Source organism: Oryzias latipes, chromosome 12 (genome assembly GCF_002234675.1).
Source record: "Oryzias latipes chromosome 12, ASM223467v1".
NCBI lineage: Eukaryota > Metazoa > Chordata > Actinopteri > Beloniformes > Adrianichthyidae > Oryzias > Oryzias latipes.
Genome location: NC_019870.2, coordinates 6,135,197 through 6,157,268, shown reverse-complemented (window position 1 = coordinate 6,157,268; position 22,072 = coordinate 6,135,197). Strand labels below are relative to the sequence as shown.

Below are 22,072 nucleotides of genomic sequence, written 5' to 3'. Positions count from 1 at the left end.
CATCTATGTTACTTTGAAACGTAGCTTTATGACCTTTTTAAGAATATGAAAATCATCACTTTGGCACCTTTTTTTCTAGTATCTCATATGCATCTTGGATTTTTGGATCAAATAGTTAGAATAAATTAAGCTGTGTACTATTTGTACTTAAAACAACAACAAAAACATATTTGTAAATTTGTTTGCACAGATCCAGGAATGGGCGACTCCAGGCCTCAAGTGCTGGTGTGTCTGCTTGTTTCCCAGAATTCCTTGCCCAACACACAGCTGATTATCTGGATCAAGCGTGTCCAGCCAATCAGAAAATGCCAAATTGGGTAAGTGGGAAAACAAGCAGGAATGCACCCATTCTTGATGAGAACTTCATTAACAAAATCTGTGTGATCCAATTCAAGTTGTCCGCTTGGCAGTTTCTGCTTAAAGCAACAATCCCAGCGTCCGATTTTTCAGATTTATTGACACCAATCGTTAACTACCTCATTTCAGATACAACACATGTTCAGCAAAGCGCAAAAAGTGTGAAAAGCTTTCATCCTCCGCAGAGGATGTACATTTAAACATCATTATCCTTCGCTAGCAGGCTAGGGTGGGAGGGAATACACAACATAAGACAGATTATCTTCTATAAAAAGACCTCTTCTTTGTACTTCAGGCGCAGGATGTAAGTTCAAAATAAGCACCCTTATCTGAGATGCAATACCTCATACATTCTGTTTTATATATATTTATATATATATATCTTTATCTTTAGAGATGTGGTGTATATAGATAAATAAAAAGGGGCTAAAACAGTTACAGTGATACAATTTCTTTTTTAAATAATTGCAAAGAAGCATACACAATTAAATCAAGAGAAGCAGGAAGGGGGTAAAATGAAAAAGCATAAAATACTGGCAAATATTCAAACTCCATTAGGGTCTTCTCTTACTGCTTTTGTTTTTTTTAACCCTCACATCGTACAGAAAGAGATTCAGAAAAAGAGCAGACGAGAATAATAGAAAATATTCATGCAAAGAAAGGCTTTTTTTTCACATAGTCACCAACACAAGGAAAATCCGATGAAGGAACAGCACTTTCAACAGTCGGTGCCTTCAGGTCTTTTTGTGGATGTTATTGTTTCTCTACAGACTTTAGATTTGCTACTGATAAAAACGATATGAACTGCCTCGCTTTAGGCTTAAGATTTCTGACAAAAGCCACCTCCTTTTTTTTATTTATTTTTTATTATATTTTATTGAATTTTTTTGTTAATGGGTTGTGGGGTCTAACAGTCTGATAAGTCTTTTATTTCACGACCCCGTTGACCACATGAAGAGTTCATCTCAGAGGCTTCTCGCTAAATATCTGGAGCCACTCGGGAATATGTATTCATTTATATATGGAAATTAAAGACATTATGTTTCCTTCTTTTTTTCTTTTTTTTGGCATCTGTTTATATTCTTTTGACTCTGATATACTACTTTTACAATCATTTTTCAGTACGGCAAATGGTTTAAGAGTTTCATTCCAAAGTAAAACAATGGCTCTATCAAAATAAATCTACAGCTTTTAAAGAGTCAGTCTTATTTATTAAATAAAATGTTTTTTTTTTTTTTTACAATCATAGTTGATTAGCTTTATTGAATAACCCATATTTCTGGAATGAAACCCTCAAGTTTAGATTTTTTTTTCTTCTTACGCACATTCTGAGTTCTTTGCATTCATGAACGATCAAGTCTCTGCTCTTGTAGAAATGGAAAAGTCTTTGCAATCGTCTTTGATGTTGCAGATATATTCTTAAACACAATGAGATTCGCGAACAGACTCCGGGTTACTCTGAGCGGATGACGTGGAACAGTGTCACGTTGTAGAGGACCTGGTGTCCGTTGTTCCAAGCATAGAGGGCGCGGTCGTGCGGGTTGTAGTCCAGCATGGAGATGTGCGAGTACTTATTCTGGAAGGCAATGTCAATGTACTCGTACGTGGAGCTGTTGGTGGAATAGGCGTAGTAGACTTTGGTGCCTCCTGAGTAGCTGTTTGTGACGTACAGGGTGCCACAGATCATAAAGGACTCCCCCGCGCTCCTCTTGGGGTGGTTGGTGGTCCAGCTCTTGATGATCTGTAGAGTGTTAGGGTTCAGCTTGCTAATCACAATGTTGCCGGCGTTCTGGTTGGTGGCGTACACTGCCCACAGGCCTCCTTCGTCCACCATCAGGTCAATGTCAGAATGACCTCCCCAAGCGTAGTGATACGCGTTGTTGAAGCCGGCAGATTCGAGCTGCCGGGACTTGCTGATGGAGGAAGTGCGGAAGTCAAACTTGATGATGACGTGGCTCTGGAACTTGTTGAAGTAGATGGAGCCGTTGTAGACCACTTGACCTGTTCCCGACCACGGATGGGGGAGCCGGTGGGAGGTGAAGTTGTCAGACGTCATAAAGTCGTGCATAGACTTGTACTCCCGCACGAAGCGGTTGTTATGGTAGCCATCCATGTACCAGACCTGAGGATTGTGAGAAAAAAGGAAGACTAAATGAGAACTCTGCAGCTGAAATCTGATCTGTTGGATCTGTGAACCAACTGATTAGATCAAACCTCATTATCAACATCCACTCCAATGAAGTTAACACCACTGATTGTATATGACAACAGGTCTGAGTTACCCCTCCCCTTCATGTTTCAAAAACCGGAAGTACCCGCTGGCTCCAAAATCCCACCGACTTCTACTGAGAAATATACAGCTATTTTCAGTCGTTCTATTTGTCAAAGGTAACTATTCTTACTCTGCTACCTTTTTGAACATGTTCTTGACTATCCTCTTTTTTTCTTTATTGCAAGTTGTTCAAAGTCATAAACGGCCAATCAGATGCCTCAATAAGAGTCCATCACTCAAATTGAACATTGGACCAATCATTCCTAAATCATTTAGCAACCTGATCTTGGCGTAACCCTAACCTTAAATATCCTCTTATTTTTTCCGGAATCCGTTTTCCCCCCGGGAGTTTTCCTTACCGCGAAGCAGGGTCTAAGGGCAGGGCAGGGGGGTCCAGTTTAGTTTAGTCTGTTTAGTTAGTTCAGTTTAGAATTTTCCTATTGAAATCTATGTATTCATGATCCTTTTGGTATTAAGTTTACTTTACAATTACCGGTAAAAAGCGCATTGAGACGACTTTGATTTTTGGCTATACAAATAAAATTGAATTGAACATTAGAATTTAGAATTGTAGAAAAAACATTTATCAAAGTTTAAAACAGGAAAAACCGTAACTGTTAGGGTCGCCAGTTTAAATAAACCTTTTTTCGAGAGATGTAGTGGATTTCCTGTTCTGGTCGACTGCAGCTACATCATCTAGCACAGGGCTGCTCAGGGTGGTAGATCTTGAGGACAAGCAATGAAAAAAGGTTTATTTAAACTGGCAACCCTATATAATAAGCAGACCTGCTCTAGTTAGATTTGAGCAAAGCATTCATTCCCTGGTTAAAATATGTTCCTTTCAGCATAATAATGACGATCCAGGCCAGTGTTTACATGTATACCAACATTCGGGCTGTGCTGTCAAAACAGTTTGCCTTCAAGAAGTAACCAAACCTGGATATTTATGCAGATGTGGTGCCGCTTGCCGCCAAGTCTTCTCAAGTTTACTGTGTGACTTTGAACATTATTGATTACTCGCGTAAAGTCAGAGCAGCTCAGAAACCCCATTCTCTTTATTTACAGGATCTTCTGTTCCTTCTCCTTGTTTGTATATTTGTATTGTATTTACATTTCTAAAACTTTCTGGAAAAAACGTAGATTTAATTTAAACGAATAGTTAATTGTGCCTAAATCAATATTAGTTTAAGGAAAGGTAAGCATTGTTGGAATCTTTACTGGACCCCCAACCCCAGCATCAAAATCCTTTAGTGCTTTAGTTTTCTCGTGACAACTCGATGCTGAGATGTTCCCTTTTTAGGAATCGTACGTACTCGAGTGTCTCCTTCGGGCGCCAGTGGGTCGGTCATCCAAGAACCGAATCTGGATCCTGAAATCTTGATGGTGATGGGTTCACTGATGCCCGTCAGTTTGCCGCAAGCTGCAACCAAAAAAGCATTAAATGAGAAACCAGAAGTAGACCAAAGACCAGAATTAAGTATTAGAACAATGGCTGTTTTTATATTTGCAGAGAATTTATCATTCTGAGTTTGGTAGAAAAGTTGGCAAATTCAAGCAAATACAATACAATAAAGACATGGAAAATAAAATAATGCACAATCAAATTTTTCTCCCAAAAATAGTGCGACTGTACTGGTATTTTGATCCAATGTTCCCAAATTAGTATCAGACATAAAGAAAAAAACATATGAAGCTATTTTGTAAAATGGTTAACGGATAAAAACTGATGGAAACTGAAGCTTTGGTAGAATCATTGAGTTTTTGACCAGAAATCCTTAAGTTCCACTTTAATCGTCTTATGATCTTCCTTTTTAAAGTGGTCTAGTGGTCTTGTGGTCGAGTGGTCTAGTATGCCGTTTTTAGCCAAAATAAAAAAAAGTCTTTTTCTACAATATAGTTTCTGCGAAGCGTCAGTTCGTTAGAAATGAACATGTGAGCCGTAGGCGGAACTGTAATGCAGTGAAAGCCTGCCCTGACTTCCCATCTTCCCTTTGTTTACACTCTACTGCTAGTTTAAAGCTCCTCACAACCCCAACCTAACATTAGAGGTGTAACAAAAATGACGAAGAATATTAGAGCTATCCAGCCGTCCAGTTTTGAGCCAGATACTAGCTCAGACGAGGAAAACAGAGAGATGCATGAATCTATTTGTCTGCAAGTGAATGCATCAGAATGAAGCGGAGCAGGGAGCTTGTTTCCTGCGGATTGTAGATTTTACGTGACAACTACAACATTTTGGCTGCTCACAATTTGAAATATTTATAAATGCAATTTTAAGATTATTTTTCTTAAAGTATTTGTGAGAAAAATTACACAAGCACATTTTTAAAAAACATCTTTATACGACATTTTGCTAAATCCCTTTTTTTTTTTCCTGTTTTGAGTTACTAACAGTCCAGTTAGCTTTAATTTGATATGAATACTGCTCATTTTTGCTTTAAAGATGGGGAGTCTGTGTCCAGCTGATGCAATGACTGCCTTCTCTTTTGCAAAATAAGCCTCCTAAGAGGTGCTGATTATTCGATTCTCACTTTTGCTCTCCGTGTGTGGACTTGTGACATGGAAGAAATTTAGTAAATGGTGAGGAAAGCCTCTGGGTTCTGTTCCTGTGTGAAACCTGCAGGAAGCCACCCTGTTAACTGGTGTTGATTGAGGCGGCAATGTAAATGTGAAAAATGTTGAGCTGAATTCAGTCATGTCAAAAGAGTACACCACATAAATGAAGAAGCTTGGAGTTTTTTTCCCCTAATACTTTCTGAGAGTCTTTTTGAGAGGCCAATTTAGGACAGGCTCATTAAAGGGGTTTTTGTAGCTTTTTTTTCTTCAGAAGGAATTTATCATTAATCCCTCTTGTTATTCCAACCCCACTGTCCTCTATTGTTGTGAAATGCCACGTCACTTTGAAGTTATAACAAGCTATATTCCTTTTCTCGCTTGCTTTTCTTCATTTTTCTGTCTCCCAGGTAATATAATTTGTGGCTTACTCTGTGCAGCATATTTTTGTCTGTTCAAATGTGCAGGCATGGCAGCTTAGCTGCAGCAGAGACAAACACAAGGTCACACGAGAGCCATTTCTGCTCCCTCTGGCAAACAATACGGAATCACCTCTATGGGAGAAGCAGTTAATGGTGTTGTACAGTAGAAAAACAAAATTCAAATGGTAAAAGTCATAGGAAGATTGTGAAATACCCAAAATATAAAGTGATTTTTTTTTTTTCCTGATTAAAAAAAGGTTTGAATCATCAAGTAATTTGCATTAGAGAAACAACTTTGCAACTCTTCGACTGTTTATGCCATTAACGTAATTCCAATGGATTCTGAAGTGGAGAAAAGCTTTGTGCTGATTTGTAAAACGTTATGATAATAAAATCTATACAGTAGTAAGATAGCAATTGACAGATTCAGTGTTTTCTACACTGAATCTGTCCTCTCTGTCAAGAGGAAGCAGGAAGAGGAGGAGAACATCTACCAAAGTAGACCTGAATAAATACGTGAGGAATGATGGAACTTTTTTTAGTCTGGAAAAGTCACTGTCCACATCTTCTCATTTGCAGGTGGTCCTTGTTGACCAGGAAAAAAAAAGAAGCAAGTCAGCAAGTCCCACCAGTACACTGACTATTACTAAAAAAGCGCCTTTTCCTCTCGCCACATTCTCTGTGGCAACAAAGCTAAGTTCACATCACACACGTGTTCAAGCAACTACTTCCAATGAAAAGTCTATGTAAATGCACGTAAGCATGATTCGGGCTTGCGTGTTCAAAACTCTCACGCGTCGCCACGCAAGTATCTACGACCGTTTTCGGGCTCTCTGTACCAAACGCATGGCCATAGAACATGCGTTTCAAGGTAAAACAGGTTAAACCAATCAGAGAATGAACCATGGATGCCGTAAATTTTCATTTACGAAAGTGCACACCGTTTGGAAAGTGATCATGGAAGAGAAACGAATTGCGTTTTTTTGCTCGGCTGGAATTATCTGACATTGTCTTTCATTTATCTGACTATAGAGCAGTGAAATTTAAAAGACAGAAGCAAAATTTGTAAGATTTGTGTGGCGGACATGCGCTAGAAGTAGAAAAAGAAGAAGATGCCCTTCCTTGCTTGTCCAGAACGAACACCATATGTTGAATGTGCATTGGTGTGAACTTAGCATATTCTTTATCCTGTTTGTGGCTTTTGATTTGCACAGTGGATTTATTGTTGATTCACTTCCATGCTTTGACTCCTTGAATATTTCTTGATCACACGGTTGCAGAACACAAGAGTTCTTTAAAAAAAGTCAAATTCAAATCCACCAGTTAATCAAACTTGAAATAACTTTTTCTTTATTGTCAGCACCAGATTTTAAAAGGGTTTTTGCACTTTCCTTAACAAAGTTCCCAGCTCAGGAAAAATACTCAGTTATGTCTAGTTTTCCTTTTGTTGCATACAAATGGATTAATACAGATGAGAAAAAATTATTTTTTTTTTTGTTCAACTCAGCTGATAACTAAAAACTTTTTTCTTCAAATTTTAAGATTCCCAGTTTGTGTTGATACTTTCTTTTTGCTAGGAGGTTCTAGTGTAGTTCTGCAGGCTGAGTCCCTTATGTAACACTCAGTGGGATTAGTCTGCATCAATGCATCGACCATTGCTTTATTTCTTCTCTCTTTAATCATGCCTCTATCTTTGTTTGTCTGACTACTACCAACGCAAGAGCGGTATACACTGATGGATCTGAGTCCTAGAGACCCAAACGGGGCCTAATCCACCTTTGGCCTGAATTTTTCTGAACTGCATCAGAGGGCAGGGCAAGTGGGGGCTGATATATTAGAATACATGCTGCCCCTGCATGGGAAGATGGACATTTATTTGCAGATTAAAGTATTCAAATGACTCTTTACCTAAAAACCTACCAAAATAGTTTAACAGTTCTTTACATTTTATATTTTGTGATTTAGATGTTTTAATTTCTTTTGCTAGGAGCCCATGCGTGTTGTTCTAGTGATAAGTGTGAATTCTGTACCTGACTGTTAGAAATTGGGAAATTAGGCAATCAGAGGGTACTTTATGTGGGTATCCTGCAGGCGTCCTATGGACACTTGTGTATTATCTGCACACCTGGCCAATAAGAGGGCAGTAGTCGCATAGAGTGTAGTGTAAGTGCACCTTACGACAGCATCACCCGTACGTCATAAGTCCTTGCATTATTCTTACAAGAACTTCATGATGCACTTACCACACACAAGACAACGTTCCAATTTCATGACGTCCCTTGAGGTGGCCGCTCAAGTCTCAAGGGAACTGCAAGACACACCTCTGCTCCCTTTCAGATGCACCCACTCCTCTCTACGACCCTCAAGTGCCCCGGACAACCCAAAACTCTGCAGCAACCCCCCCATACGGGTGCAAGACAAAGGCTTAAACTTTGTAATAAACTTTAATGATTGGCAACCTTAGAGCTGAAGGTCTGTAATGAAAACTTCCACCTTAATCTATTAAGTTATAATAAAAAATAACTTTAGTGAAATCGGTGAGGTCATATTTACCATTAAAAAAATAAATAAAAAAGTAGTGAGCAAGGTGTTTGAATTGCTTTAGAATTTCACTCGTTAGTCCTGCACTATATAGTTTTATAGTAGTTATTGGAGAATAGACGGAATCTGCCATACATGTAGTAAATGTGTGCAATAAAATATTGGGTAGGGAGAAAACAAAACTTTAGTTCCAGCCCTGTCTTTAACCCTCCTCCACATTTAAATAAAAGGCCGTTAATGGTACAACTACTTGATTAAAAAAAAAAAAAATGTATTAATGTTTTAAAACTAAAACTTGTAACTCTAGTTTAAAATAAATTAAGGCAAGAATATATTATTAAAATATTAATGATTGATTTTATAGCAAGTCTATGTATGTATTTGCGGCATCACCAAGAAAATGAATTTCTACACGTCTTCTCTTATCTAAAATAATGAGTTTGGGGCTGGTTGTTGTAATTCTGTACCTTACTAAAGAAAAACAATGAAAAATGGTAAGAGGTGGTTTTTGGCGCAAAGGTAAGCGCTTTACTTCATTTATCAGTGTTTTCATTTGCAGGGCTGTTTGCCTGAGGCTCTCCGTGTCTCCACATTGCAGGGGCCAAACATGGGAAGATTTATTTATTTGATTATTGCCCAGCAAGCTGGCATGTCCTCTTGATCGATGGCTTTTGTTTCCCGGCAGCAGCTGGGCTGTTATTCTCTCTGGCACCAAACAGCTTGAAGGACAGCTCTGCTGATGGTCCATTCACTCTCCTTCACTTTTTCCCCACTGCCCTCCTTCCACCCTCCATCAGTGGATCCAATTTATATTAGTCAGTACTCAAATTTCTCCTTCCCCTTTCATTTTTTTTGTTTTGTTTTTCGTCTGATGCAAATGCAGCGTGTGACCTTCGGCAGATTCCTCTGAGTGGTGGGAGAGTGCTGGAGTGTATTTGTTAGCACTTTTCATCAGTGCCCTTTGCAACCATGTGAAGATGAAAGGGCTAGCTGCCCTCTGTTCCGCCTGCGCCCGTCTCTTGCTGGGTGACCTCGCCTTCATTGCGACTGATGTTGCTCATTCGCTATAGTTGGGTCCCGCAGGTCCCCACTCATCTGGCTGTCAAACCAGAAGCATGGGTCCAGTAGGAAGCAACATCTAGATTAGCCAACCGGATTTTTTTTTCCAACCTTTTATGTGAATAAATTCAAATAAAATACAGCCACAGATTGTTCTGCACAAGCATGGTGGCCATTTTCCATCTTTTTTCCTTTTTTGCACTCACAGAAAACGTGAAACAGGGACACAATATACCCGTGATGTGCTGCGTGTAAGTGTGTGTGCTCTTGTAATATGTCTTAGTCACCATGTGGGTGTGCATCTATTAGCACTGTGGGCTGTGACAGAGGTGTGAAGAGACCGAGACGGGGGCTAAAAGCAAAGATAAGGCTCTGACCAGACTCTGAAAACAGAAGACACATCATCCTCCCCATCTCTGTGCCACTTATGGCTGATCTTTGGGATAAGCAGAGGTGGTTAAATTAGGCAAACTGTAGTCCATAAAAATCAAGAACTTGTCTTAAATAGCAAAACTGTGTATAAATCATTATGTACGGCGGCTCATTGTCACAATCTTACTGTTTTGCTTGAATATTTTATATTTTCTTTCCTAAAGTCCCACTCAGATCATCTTTTGATCAATTTTCAGTGTTCTCACTGGTGTTTTGATTTTAATTATGACGATTTTAGGCAAAATTTTAAAAAAATCTATTTCGATTTCTAGAACATAGTTTCTGCAGAGTGCCAGTAGTTCGTGGATGCATCAGAATGGAGCGGAGCAGGGAGCTTGTGGTCCGCCCAGAGTATTTTATATGTAACATATACACACTATTTCTAACGGCATGTGTTGTCTGCTCATTATTCACAATGATTTGAATAAAGAAATATTCAGAAGTGAAAATTGAAGCCTAATTCTTTTTATATGTCTTCTCATGAGAAACGTGCCAAAGGAACATGTTAAAAACACAATTTTCATCAGAGTAGGTCTTTAAAACAGTACTGGAATTTTTATGTTTAAAGTTAAAAAACAATGTGTAGCTGCCAAAATAATGAGTTTGTTTGAAATAAAAGTTAATAATTATGATTTTCGGGGTAAAGATATGTTTAAAAATAAATAGTATTTTTGTTCAGGGGGTCAACATGTGGAATTTATTATCCGACGATCTGAAGAATGCAAACTCCATATTTCAGTTTAAAAAAATGTATAAATTTCAAATATCAAAAATACCTTGTGGACTGAGAGGTAATTTTGAGAAGTGTTTGTTTCTTGTTTTTCTCTTCTTCCTTTTTCTTTTCTTATTTAAGGTTCTAACAATTTGTAGGTAGATGTGATGTTTGTATTCAGGGTTGGGGAAATAAGCCTTGGCTTTACCCAACACCTTTTTCGCTTAATTTTGTTCAATGTTTATGTTATTTTTTCAATGTTTATGTTGACATTGTTCAGTGTCAATGGTTATGTTGATCTTTTTTTTTTTTTAAAGTTTGTTTGTTTAACATAACCGAAATAATTATCTCTAAAAAAAAAACCAAGATTCCTTTATGTAGTTTTCCTGGTTTTGTGAAAAAGTGCTTTATCTTAAATGTTGCTTTGTTTCATCATTACTGCACACCTGGTATATGTAAATTTGCATCTGTTGCTCATTTCTGCTCATTAGTCATAACACTTTTTTTTCTTTTTTAAAATATCAATCAAAATGTTATAAAAACACTGTTCTTCTTGATCTGACTTGTGCTATGCAATTGTGTTATTTGTTGAGACTCATCTATGACAAATATTTGTGACTTTTTTTTTGGTAAAAATTTGGTAAAGTTTGATTGAGTTACTTAATTTTTCCACAAATCCTTTACGGATTTAATAGCTGATTTTTTTATGTCAAGTAACATTAATTTATTACCCAGATGGTTGTTGCTGTGCATAATTTGAGAGTATATTTTCCCAATAGAGTAACAAATAGTTAGAGCTTGGATTAAATATATCTGTGGATGTTGCAGTAATTTCATAACCAGTAAAAATGTTAATGTGGAAGCGTAAGAAAAGGGATGTCTTCTGTTTAGCTGCTCTTGTGAGTTTGTAGCAGTTTTTATGATGTTACCTTCTAATGATGATATAAAACATTCACTTCTACAACCTGCAGCAAAAAGTTTTTCATCGTAAAGGAAGAAATCTTTTGGTTTAAAACACATTTTTGATCAAAATATATTGATAAAGATATATCTCAACACTCACCTTGAATTGTATAATGATGCAAAAGTGATGCCATTAGAAAAAATTATACAAAAAAGTGTTGTTGGTTTTTTTTAAAGGACGTGTCACACAACCACTACGTACATTAGGCACATATTGCACGCATGTAAATTGGTCATACGTGACAAAGTGAGCAAAGTTGTGGTCCTTAGGTGAAAATTTCCACAGCTGTTTCTTAAATGAAGTGCGTTAAAACCACCAAAGTACAAATAAACCACATAAAGAACACGTAAATCCACAAAGAAGATGAACCATGCGTCATTATTAAGCTGTGTTGATGCAATTTATTAGTGATCCATGTGTCACTGACCTAATTTGAAAGTGATATGTGCGATATAAAAGTTATGGTACATGAGTGAAAGGTCTGTTAAGACATATGTGACATATGTTGTGAGAAGCCACAAATTTGTGTATGGATCTGGCAAAAATCACGCCCAGTTGCGAAGTATTGACATAATACATGCTGATATACTGCTTAAATACGCATAAACTTGCGTAATTCTCAACCAAACAAAAATTTTGAATAGCTGAAAACCAATTTCATGTACGGATCTGTGCACATCGACGAACATAAGAGACACAAAGTAGGTATATCACACATGTACCGCAAAAAAATGTCATACATATAAAATGTGCAAAATGTACATATTTGCTGTGTGACATGGTCTTTAACAAAAGTTGACCCTGAGAATTCCTGATCATTTATGTGAATGAAATTCTAATGAAATGTCCCCCATATCATGTGACGATCCACCTCTATCCAGTTGTGACAAAACTCATGCATGTGTTTGAAGGCAGAGTGTGTGCCAACAGCTTTCTGTGCCTACCTAATTTTTGCATGCATGCTCGGAGTCTCTCCTCAAGATTTGACACTCTGTTGTGGAGCTCCTCGTAGTCATAGGCCCCCATCTCCTCCTGTAGTTCGCTTAGAACTGACGTCAGATTCTGGACCTCCTCCTTAAATTTCAATACCAATTGGGCATCGGCTTTGTACTCCTCCAACACTGGTATCAATGGTCTAAGCTCCTCCATTTTCGCTTTAATTGCCTGGAAGGATTAGAATAAGCTCGGTTGAGTGTCATGCGCGAGAAAAGGAGCCCCGCTGTCCAGAAATGGGAAAAAAAGAGATATAAAAAAAAACAAAAAAAAAACACCTGTCTAAGCCTGACTACTCTAACTCAATCCTGCCTCTGCGCTGTTTGTGTCCGTGTTGAGTGTGGATTACCAGAGTGTTTATTTCCTTTACTGTTCTGTGGAAGTGTGTGTCTGAGCAAACAAACCCGGAGAACACTGTCCACCCGCTGGAACGAGCAGAGCAGGGGGCTCCGTCCCGGCAGAGCAGCCATTTAAAAAGCAAGCCCTCGGTACACGGACAACAATTGGGAAAGCTCTTTATTGGTCATCATTGTTTAAAATGCAACATCGTATTAAGGGTTACATGCTTTTACATGTCACACACAACAAAGTGTCTCGAATTTTACGTCTATAGCTTTACTCAGACTTGTTTAGTAACCAAATATGCATAGACAAAAGCCAAAGAAAGAGAAAAGGAATAACAGCAATAATAAGAATGATTAATTGTATTTATGCTTGGAAAAAAGCGATTAGATGGAAAACTTTGACAGAAGTAACATGCAGGAATCAGTGGTTGGTTTGGGAGAAGGGTGGGGTTTCTTAGTTTTAATGATGCTAAGGGTAAATTAACTGTTAAACACCCAAAAACTCTCAGTTCTGTGGCCCAGTTCAGGGGAATCTGGAATTGACCTGCCTCTTCTTCCCTGTGGCTCTCTTTACATGTCTTAAAGTTAGCCCTGCAAGCAAGAAAATGACAAACTGTTGATAGGGGCTGGAGCTTACTGGCCTGACTAACAGACACACAAAGGCGCACATACACACTTGGTACACTGCACTTGGACACGGTAAACTGCAGGCATGCACTGAACGTGGCATTGGCAGCATGAAAGGTGAGTTCCGTCTCATGCAGTGGTGCAACTTGATATGAAGCAGATGGATGAGGAGGGATTGTATCTGACTGGGTCGGGACTGCTGGTGATGGAATGGAGCTCAAACATGTCTCAATGTTTGTGGGGATCTCAGATTTAGATTTAACTCCCATGTTGATGCAAATGATTGTGCCATTTTTAGCCAAACCTTTTAAAAAAGAAAACAAAACGGTCATTTTCTAAGCGGCAATAGTTCATTCGAAATTTGCCACTGAGTTGTGGGGGAGACTATTGGCACAGAGCAACCCCGCCCCCTTTTCCCATTACCTCTAACCTAACATTTCTGGTGCAACAAAAATAGCGAGCAATATTGGAGCTATCAGGTTGTACAGTTTTAAGCCAGGTCCCAGCTCAGACGAGGAAGACGAAGACTGCATTGTTGTTATCCGCTCCTGATTCATTACGATTAGAACAAAGAAATGCAATTTGAAGCCGATTTTTTTTCTTTTCTTTACAAATGTTCTCCATCATCAGAAAAGTGCCACAGCAACATGTTAAAAACACCACATTCATTGGAGTGGGTCCATAGGTGCAGAGTTTTGCAGGTGTCTCTAATCAGTCTCTAACCAGTCTAGAGTTTCCGGAAATATAAGACATTCTCTGAAACTAAAGAGTAATAAATAAAGAAAAATCTGTCAATCAGCATGAACAAATGTGAGAATCCCATTTAAGGTTTCTCTGAACTCCAGACCAACAGTTGGTCATGACCTATAAGAGTCCACTGAGATATAACAGGTGAGTTAAAGGTTTTTGTTGAATTTGAAATTCCCGTCATTGTAACCCTACACAGTCTAAAAGCTATATTAAGCAGAGGAGTTAATACGAGTAGTCTGCTTGGTAGTACGGAATTTGCTTCTGCTTTTTTCCTTTTTATATTTATTTGATAATTTTGGATATTTACTATAAATTAATTATCCACAAAAAATGTACATTCATTTTGAGTTGCAGTTTGTCATAAAGTTAATGTAAATGTAGTTATATGTAAAAAAGTTTGTGATTTTTGCCAATTAAAAACTCACCAGCATGACTTTTTTATTAAATTGTGTGTTTTTTAATTTATTTTTATTTATTGAGTGTTAAAAAAAACAACGTCATTGGCACTAATGTAAAAAAAAAAAAATTCAACAAAAATTCATATGACAGGAACTGACATTACTAAATAAAGAATTATGACAAAATAAAATAATATCTGTATTTAATAGTTAAAATGCTTACCGACTATTAATTTGGTATTAAATATTTACCTTTATTAACTACAATAGTGTCAGTAGAAGTATATACTACATAATAAACTCAGTAAGTCACATTAAAATATAAATATGTTTTTTGTGTGCAGTATGGGGCTGAAGGCAGTTTGATCTCCACAGTGGTAACACACAATGAATGGAGCTACAAGGCAGCTATGAATGACGAATGGTGGGCGGGTCAATGCTGAAGAACAGGCTGCGTACCTTGTATTGCTTGGCAATGTTCTGCTTGTGGTTCTCCTCCACCTGCCTAAACTTGGTCTCCAGACCCCGAAGCTGGACCTCCATCTTCTCCACGTACTGCAGGTCTCTCTGGGTGCGCTGGTCCAGGACCTGGATGGACTGGGTCATGTTCTGGACCTGGGATTTCATTGGTACACGTTAGCCAAAACAATAGTCACCCTTTGGTTCTGGGAGTGTGAACTGTAGAGAAACTCAACAGGCTTCAATATGTTTCTGTGGCTCTGGCACAGATCTTGCAGTGATTCACAAACTCTGACATCAGGCCAACTAGTCAGGGGCCTCAGACACATGGTGCAAAGGGAAGCGTGCCTACTGTTGCGACATTTGTTGTCTCCAAGCCCTTGTTTTTCTTTTTTTTACTCCACAAATGTTTTGGATCTGGTGAGATTCTTTGAAAGACCTGAAAGTCGTTGCTGCTACTGCGTGTCTGCTTTTCTGCAAAGCACTGCTCACTTCGTGTGAATGTGGGAGTCTAATCTCCCAGTCTGAGTGTTGAGTCGGGTTGCATCATATGCAATTTGTTGCTCCGGGTGTTGCAGTTCAACAGAGACTCGGTCAGCTGCCTCCCATGGTGCATCGGGTTTCCAGGGAGCTCATTAGAGCATGAACTCTATTCTTATCCAACAGGCAGAGGATGTCTATGACCACATATCTTTTTATGCCTCTGTGTGTAAAAACTGAGCCAAAACGTCCACCCAGATCATCGCCTGACTTGATTCCTGGGAGTTAAACGATAATTACCTTTTCCAGCAGTTGTCTCAGTTGTTTGGTGCGGGCATCCCGTGAGCACATGGACTGCTGGGGCGCCACCACGGTGCAGACACACCTCCCCTCGCTATCCTGGGCGGAACTGAACACCTGCCACGATTCCTCTGGGTTTGCTGGCAACACCTGAACAGAGATGAGCGAACACAAAATAAATGGGTCAGTATTGATCCTTAACTCGAAGAAAATAAAGATTTTTTTCCATTTATCAGTGATTTTTTTGGTGTATTTTATGTTACTTTTTTTCTATTGTTTTGTTTATTTATATTAAAACTTAACAGTATTTGCTTTTTGATTGTTCAACCTTTGGTTTTTTCCAATGGATTGGTTTATTTCAGGCAATAAAAACAACAAAAAACAAAAAAAACAAAAAAAAAGGAAAAAATCTATATCTATACATAGATAAATCAAAGTTAGGATAATTATGGTTGCTTTTTAATTTTTAATTGTTTATTTTAAAATAAAATAAAACTTGATTGATCCCACAAAAAAGGAAATTAATTGTTTTTGTATTGTTTATTTTGTTTTGTTTTAATGTAACGCACTTTGTGTTATGCTTTTATATGAAAAGTGCTTTATAAATAAAGTTTGATTTGATTATTGTGTTACCATTGCTCTAATAAAAACGCCTTTTAAAATATATTAATGTGTAATTTCGAAATTTTGTTGTTTGCTAACACATCGTTCTTCATTATTAAATCAAATTTGGACTGCAGGTAGTAGTGGGGTGGGTGGGGGTGGAAGGAGTGGGTGTGGGGTGGGGTGGGGTTTGACCAAGGCCCCCAAATACTGGGACAGCACCCCTGAACAGTAAGAACAGTAAGATGAGACCGCCATCTTCATAAAACTTGATTGGATTAAAAAATATTTATTTATGATCAAAATGAAATAATTTCATAAGAAAAAGAATTGCCAGTAATGTCAAAGTAGAAATACATAGATATTTTTTCCTTCCATCCTGCTAATCGAATAGGAGTCTAAAGAGGAGACTGGAGATTCATCACTTTATCACCAATTAAACCCGCCTGGACAGACCTGCTAACTGCTTCAATTAGTGAGGAGTGACAGATCCCAAAAAAGACAATCACACACAGACAATCCCAGGGTGGCGTTCTCCAGCAAGAGTGAGTCCTGACAAGACTATAAAAAACCCCACCTGCTGTCCTCCCCCCACACTTCACCAATCAAATCTGCTGTTTGCGCCTGCAGGGATCCTCTGCGGATCGCCTAAATTCATTTTTGCTCTCAGTGCTTTAATTATGGATGGTGCTGCAGGAGCAGCTCTGGCAGAGCTTCATTTAGACTCTCAGCTTTGGCTTTGAGCGCCTCCTTCGCTTCATTCACAGACTTTGTGAAAGGGAGGACTCCTCCTGCTGCTTTCCCAGTGAGATCCGTTCTACCTGTCCGCGCCTCGCGCCTGCAGCAGCTCTAATATGCGATTTTTAGAAGCCAAAAAGGCAAAGAGCAACTTTTCCTATAGCAAGCAGCTGCAAAAGCATCAAAAGAAGAAGGATTTACGAGGGATTGATCTTCAGCGCGTGGCAGAGACGCGGTCCGATCGTGCGTAATTTGGCTGCAGTCTTTCAGAGGGAAAAAACAGCGGCCAGTCAGATAAAGGTGAAACTTACTCCGGTGCTCCGGTCCAGATACCCCCCCTGCGCCGCCGTGAGCTTGGTAGTATTGAGCCCCACCAACGAAGGGAGGGTCTGCGACATCCAGTTGGTGATCATCGCCATGGTGCTCAGCACGACCCCGATCTTCAGCAAGGGCACCGACATCTTCCCGCTCGGGCTTTTTAATCAATCTCTTGCGATAAATCCGTCTTCATTCCACACACTCCGGACGGAAACGGGGAGCCGCGGTGCCCAGAGCATCTTCATCTTCAGACCGGGACTCCGGCTCCGTTCGTTTTTTCGTGGGCATCTCCGGGTTGGCAGTCGGACTCCACTGGAGAGGACAAGAAGCTGCGCGGCCAGCTGAGGAGAAAGGTGCGTAAAAGCGCAGAGAGTCCTCTGAAAGCCCCTCTGTCCCGCGCACACTAGTTCACGCCCGTCGGTCCGCCTCCCGCCTCGGTGCGCTCTGTGATTGAGTGCCTCTGACTACACACACAGGCGGCTCCAAATGGTTATGGGGAGGAAGGAGGAGGTACTAGTAGGAGCAACGCCAGACGCGATGATGTCAGCCTGCTCAGGGGTTCGTCGATCGTGATGATGGCCCGTCTTCAGACTGCTCCATATCAGCCCGGCTGTCCCCTGGGGGGTGACAGTGAGCAGGTGCGCCCACAGTGATGCTGACAGCTTATTTATAGCACACAATGACATTTCCCTCTTTGCTGCCTGCCCTGTCATCACAGCGAGCGTCGTGCGCGCTAAAAGTGCAGCCTTCACGGAATCGGCGCGCGCACGGCGGTGCACACGTGTCCGACATGACATGTAGGAAGATGCTGCAGAGGCGCACGGATGTCAAGACTCTGGAGAGGCTTTGTAATGATGAGACGCAAGCAAGCTGCACGAGAGAATGAGGTTTCAATTCGTGGGACTCTGGCGCCATCGTGTAGCAGATAGTGGTATTGCAGGTATCCAAAATGCACATGGGGCGCAAATAATTGAATAAACAAAAAAATTAAGTTCACCTTAAATAAATCTGCGCTTTATCTTGCTAGAACTACAGGTGGTTAAAGTACACTCAAAACTCAAAAAACTCAAATATTCCTTAATCTTACCACGAGGAACTAAATTAGATGACATTAAAACAGTTTACAAGATCTAATGTCTCTCTCTCTCTCTCTCTCTCTCTCTCTATATATATATATATATATATGTATCTCTCTCTCTCTCTCTCTCTCTCTCTCTCTATATATATATATATATATATTCCCCCCCCTTTCTCTCTCTCTATATATATATATATATCCCTCTCTCTCTCTCTCTCTCTCTCTCTCTCTCTCTCTCTCTATATATATATATATAAAATAGAAATTTGCCAATTAACCACCAATGTTTTTTTTTTTTCATTTTGCAAACTGCTGTAACCCTTGTTACCTAGGGAGTTGGGTCATCTAGACCCACTAGACAGTGCGCTGAACCTTTTTTCTTCAATGATTTATGAACCTCACTGGTGTCCATGGATTACATGAAATCCTCTCCACCTTTATCCACCTTTGTCATGGTAGGGAGAACACGTCAATGATCATCTTGACCTCATAGGATAACACAAGGGTTAATCTAGAAAATGTAAAATAGGGGCAAATCTTCTTCATTAAAACTAATTGAGTTAATTAAAAATAGTAATAATTAAAATTACTTCAAACAGATGATAAATACAATAAAAATGTGTAAAAAAAAGCACACTTTAATTTGGCAAAATAAAATATGATGAAAAATTCAACAGTAATTTGCAAAAACCTGTATATCTACATGTACCAGTATTTAAAAAAAACCTACTGTACATTCACCTAAAACCTAGTTCAACTAGAACAGAAAAAGAAAAAAAATGAATAAGTGAATAAAGACTGTAATATGTTTAAGACCACAAGAAATAAACTAAAATATCCTGAAAAATGAACAATATAGAAAAAAAAAACAAGTTTAAAATTTCTATGAAATAGGTGAGTTATAATTTAATGAACTGTCAGAAATAAAAGCTATTGATTTGTTGTTGTTTTGGTCCATCATGCATCCCATTCAACACTGCTGGTTTTAACTTCAGGAAGATCTTGACGATCATCTGTCACTTTTATCTTCAGATGTTGTGACATTTTAGTATCTTTACTATTACTGATGCACGTTCTGGTTTGTTGCGTGGGCGTGTTTACCAGCAGATACTCTTAAATTGCTCATCTGTCTTTATAGCCATGATATTCATTATGACTCTCAGCGACTTGGAAATGCTTAAAAAATAAAGTAAAATATCCTTTGTTTTTTTTTTTTTACTAAGTTTGTGCACCTCCATCCCTCCCACTGTGAAGAACTGACCCACAGATCACTGGGGGGGTGGGGGGGGGGGTGCTGCTGGCTCCAGTCTGCTGTCCAAATCAGGACTTATGTAATGAGGTGCAGTTTAGCAGGGCACAGCCCAGGTCTCTAATGACATCCCCCCTTTCAAAGCTGCGCGGTTATGTATGGATCCCCGTTCGATTGGAAATGTCAGAGGTCTGCCATTAATGAAAAGTGCTCCGGATTTAATGAAGGGTGGGGGGCACAGAGCAAGGAAAAGGGGACTTTGGTGAAGCTGTGGATCAACCACGTCCATCCTGGTCCCTGTTAAGCAGTGCTTTCATCAGGTGTGCTGTAGTAGCAACTAGGAGACAGAAAAGAGACAAAAAACACATTTCCAGCCTACAGATGCTCTGCTAAATGCACTGAGCTGCCACCTACTCCTCTTCTGCTCACTGCCCCCCCCCCCCTGCTTTGTCGCTTAGCCAGTCATACTGAATAATAAATACCCTCAAATCCCGACTGCCAATTACACCACGCATGTTGGAATTCATGAACTCAAGTGCAGAGAAACCAGAACAAACCTTTGAACTCCAAACAAAAAAAATCAGGATTTCTTTGCATTGAGTGAGATCCTTCAGGATGACGGGTCTCTCCAGCCTGCTTTGTTTCTACGAGAAGAGAAACCAGGCCTGATGCTAAAAGGCATCGTCGCTCAGCATCCCAAGTTGACGTGTCACCGCTGAGGAGGCTCTTTTTTCTGATGAGTAACCCAGCAGTGTCTCCCATTGCCCGGATTCTTTCCTTTCGCTCTGTAAAAGTTCTTGGAGGGGGCTCTTTAATAAGTTCCCTGCTTTCTGCAAACTTCACACACACACACACACATGCTTTCCGGCCTGCACCCGCGGCCATAACCCCAAACTCCCTGTTTCCCCTTTGAAGCAAAACAAAACCAAAAAAATCCCTGACATCCTTTTTGTTGAAACTAGTTCATGTCCCTGTTGAGTTTGTCACAGTGGGAGCAGATCTATTGATACTTCCCCTCCTCCTGCTGTGCTGATTCCACAGTAGACCCAGAAATACGAGTTTGTTTTCAAGCAGACAACAAAATAATTCCTTTTTTTTAGCCCAGAGTTTGAAGGGCCTGAGGATAAATTAATCCTACATGTCTTCCATACCCTTAAGGTGTTTATCACAACCAGCACTCATAGTAAACAAGCACAAACATGCATTGTGGCTGCAGTTGCCTTCACACATGGAGTCGCTGTGGTCACTGAGCATGCTCAAAGCACCTCCTGGGAGACATTTGATTGTGGAGCCCTGGTGTGCAGCTGCAGAGAAGCCAATGAGATAACCAGAAAACAATGCTGCATTTGATCAAATCCGGACATTTCCTTGTAATCAGGTTATTGACACATCTCCCCTGCATGTCAGCAAGTGGATCTCTGCGTTCCCATCATGTAATCCCGGGTGTTAATCTGCTTGAGAGGGGTGGAAGGCTAATTTCTTCCTTTAGAAATGAGCTAATCTCGCAGGATTTGGAGCCAATTATTAAAACAGGCAGGAAAGGATAAGAAAAAGACGAAACCTACTTGGGTGAGTTCTGTGCCCATGAGGATGAGGAGAATCAGGGTGAGGAGCTGCATCTCTTGCCTCCGGTGTGCGTGGACCAGCGGTCTCACATGCAGATCGGGTCCCGTGGCGTCCCCCACCCTCCTCCACCACCACCACCCACCCACCCCACACAGGAGTCCGTTCTTCTTCTGCGCTTCGATTCCTTCACGCGCTGTGATTTTTCTTCCCCCCCTTGTATTTTATTATGTGGTTATCCTCTAACGGCGGATCTGGATCACGCGCTGCATCCTCCTCTCCGTGTCTTCGGCGCGTCTCCGCTCGCGATGCCGCCCGCGCGCTCGCTCACTCACTCACTCGCTGCTGCTGCGGCGGCGGCGGACTGTGGGGGACATCGGGCTCTCCTCTCCTACAAACCTGCACTCGGGTATTTGGCTTAGAGAGAGAGAAAAAAAAAGTTTACCTCCCAGACTCGTGCTGCTGTATTTGCGGGATGACAAAACGGGAGAGACAGCAGCTGAGCACGGGGCTGGAAGCGGAAGTTACATCGGTGGAGAGGGAGATTCAAACGGAGCCAGCAAGAGGAAAATCCACTCAGGACGTCGCCGGTTCACGATCTGGAGCCACTGTGACACCAGTTAGCGCGAGCCCCGAAGGATTTCAATACAAAAGAGGAAAACACAATATAATATAAGTAATAACTAATGGCAAATTTCTAAAAAAAAAAAAAAAAAAAAAAAAATGTCCGTAATAGGTAAATTCAAATTAGTCAAAATATTCAGAATAATTACATTAAGCTTTTTTTCCACAGGCAATTACCACACCCCACTCTGACCGTTCCACAGTCAGACAAACTACTGTTTATTACATATGTGTGC

The 22,072-nt window shown here is 40.0% G+C and overlaps 1 protein-coding gene across 3 annotated transcripts; it reads right to left on the bottom strand.

The window, feature by feature from the left end:
• Positions 1-437: 437 nt before the first annotated feature.
• On the bottom strand, positions 438-21,767 carry olfm1 (olfactomedin 1). Of its 3 annotated transcripts, none has more exons than XM_004074528.4 (6): positions 21,215-21,767; positions 15,664-15,813; positions 14,884-15,039; positions 12,257-12,476; positions 3,943-4,049; positions 438-2,479 (listed from the first exon to the last, which is right to left on the bottom strand). In XM_004074528.4, the coding sequence occupies exons 1-6, from the start codon at positions 21,266-21,268 to the stop codon at positions 1,811-1,813; spliced, it is 1,356 nt and encodes a 451-aa protein (XP_004074576.1). In that variant the 5' UTR covers positions 21,269-21,767; the 3' UTR covers positions 438-1,810. The 3 variants fall into 3 exon arrangements, with proteins under 3 accessions (XP_004074576.1, XP_004074575.1, XP_020563204.1); XM_004074527.4 differs by lacking the exon at positions 21,215-21,767 and adding an exon at positions 17,316-18,205; XM_020707545.1 differs by lacking the exons at positions 438-2,479; positions 3,943-4,049; positions 12,257-12,476 and adding an exon at positions 12,804-13,240 and having other exon boundaries at positions 21,215-21,721.
• Positions 21,768-22,072: the final 305 nt, after the last annotated feature.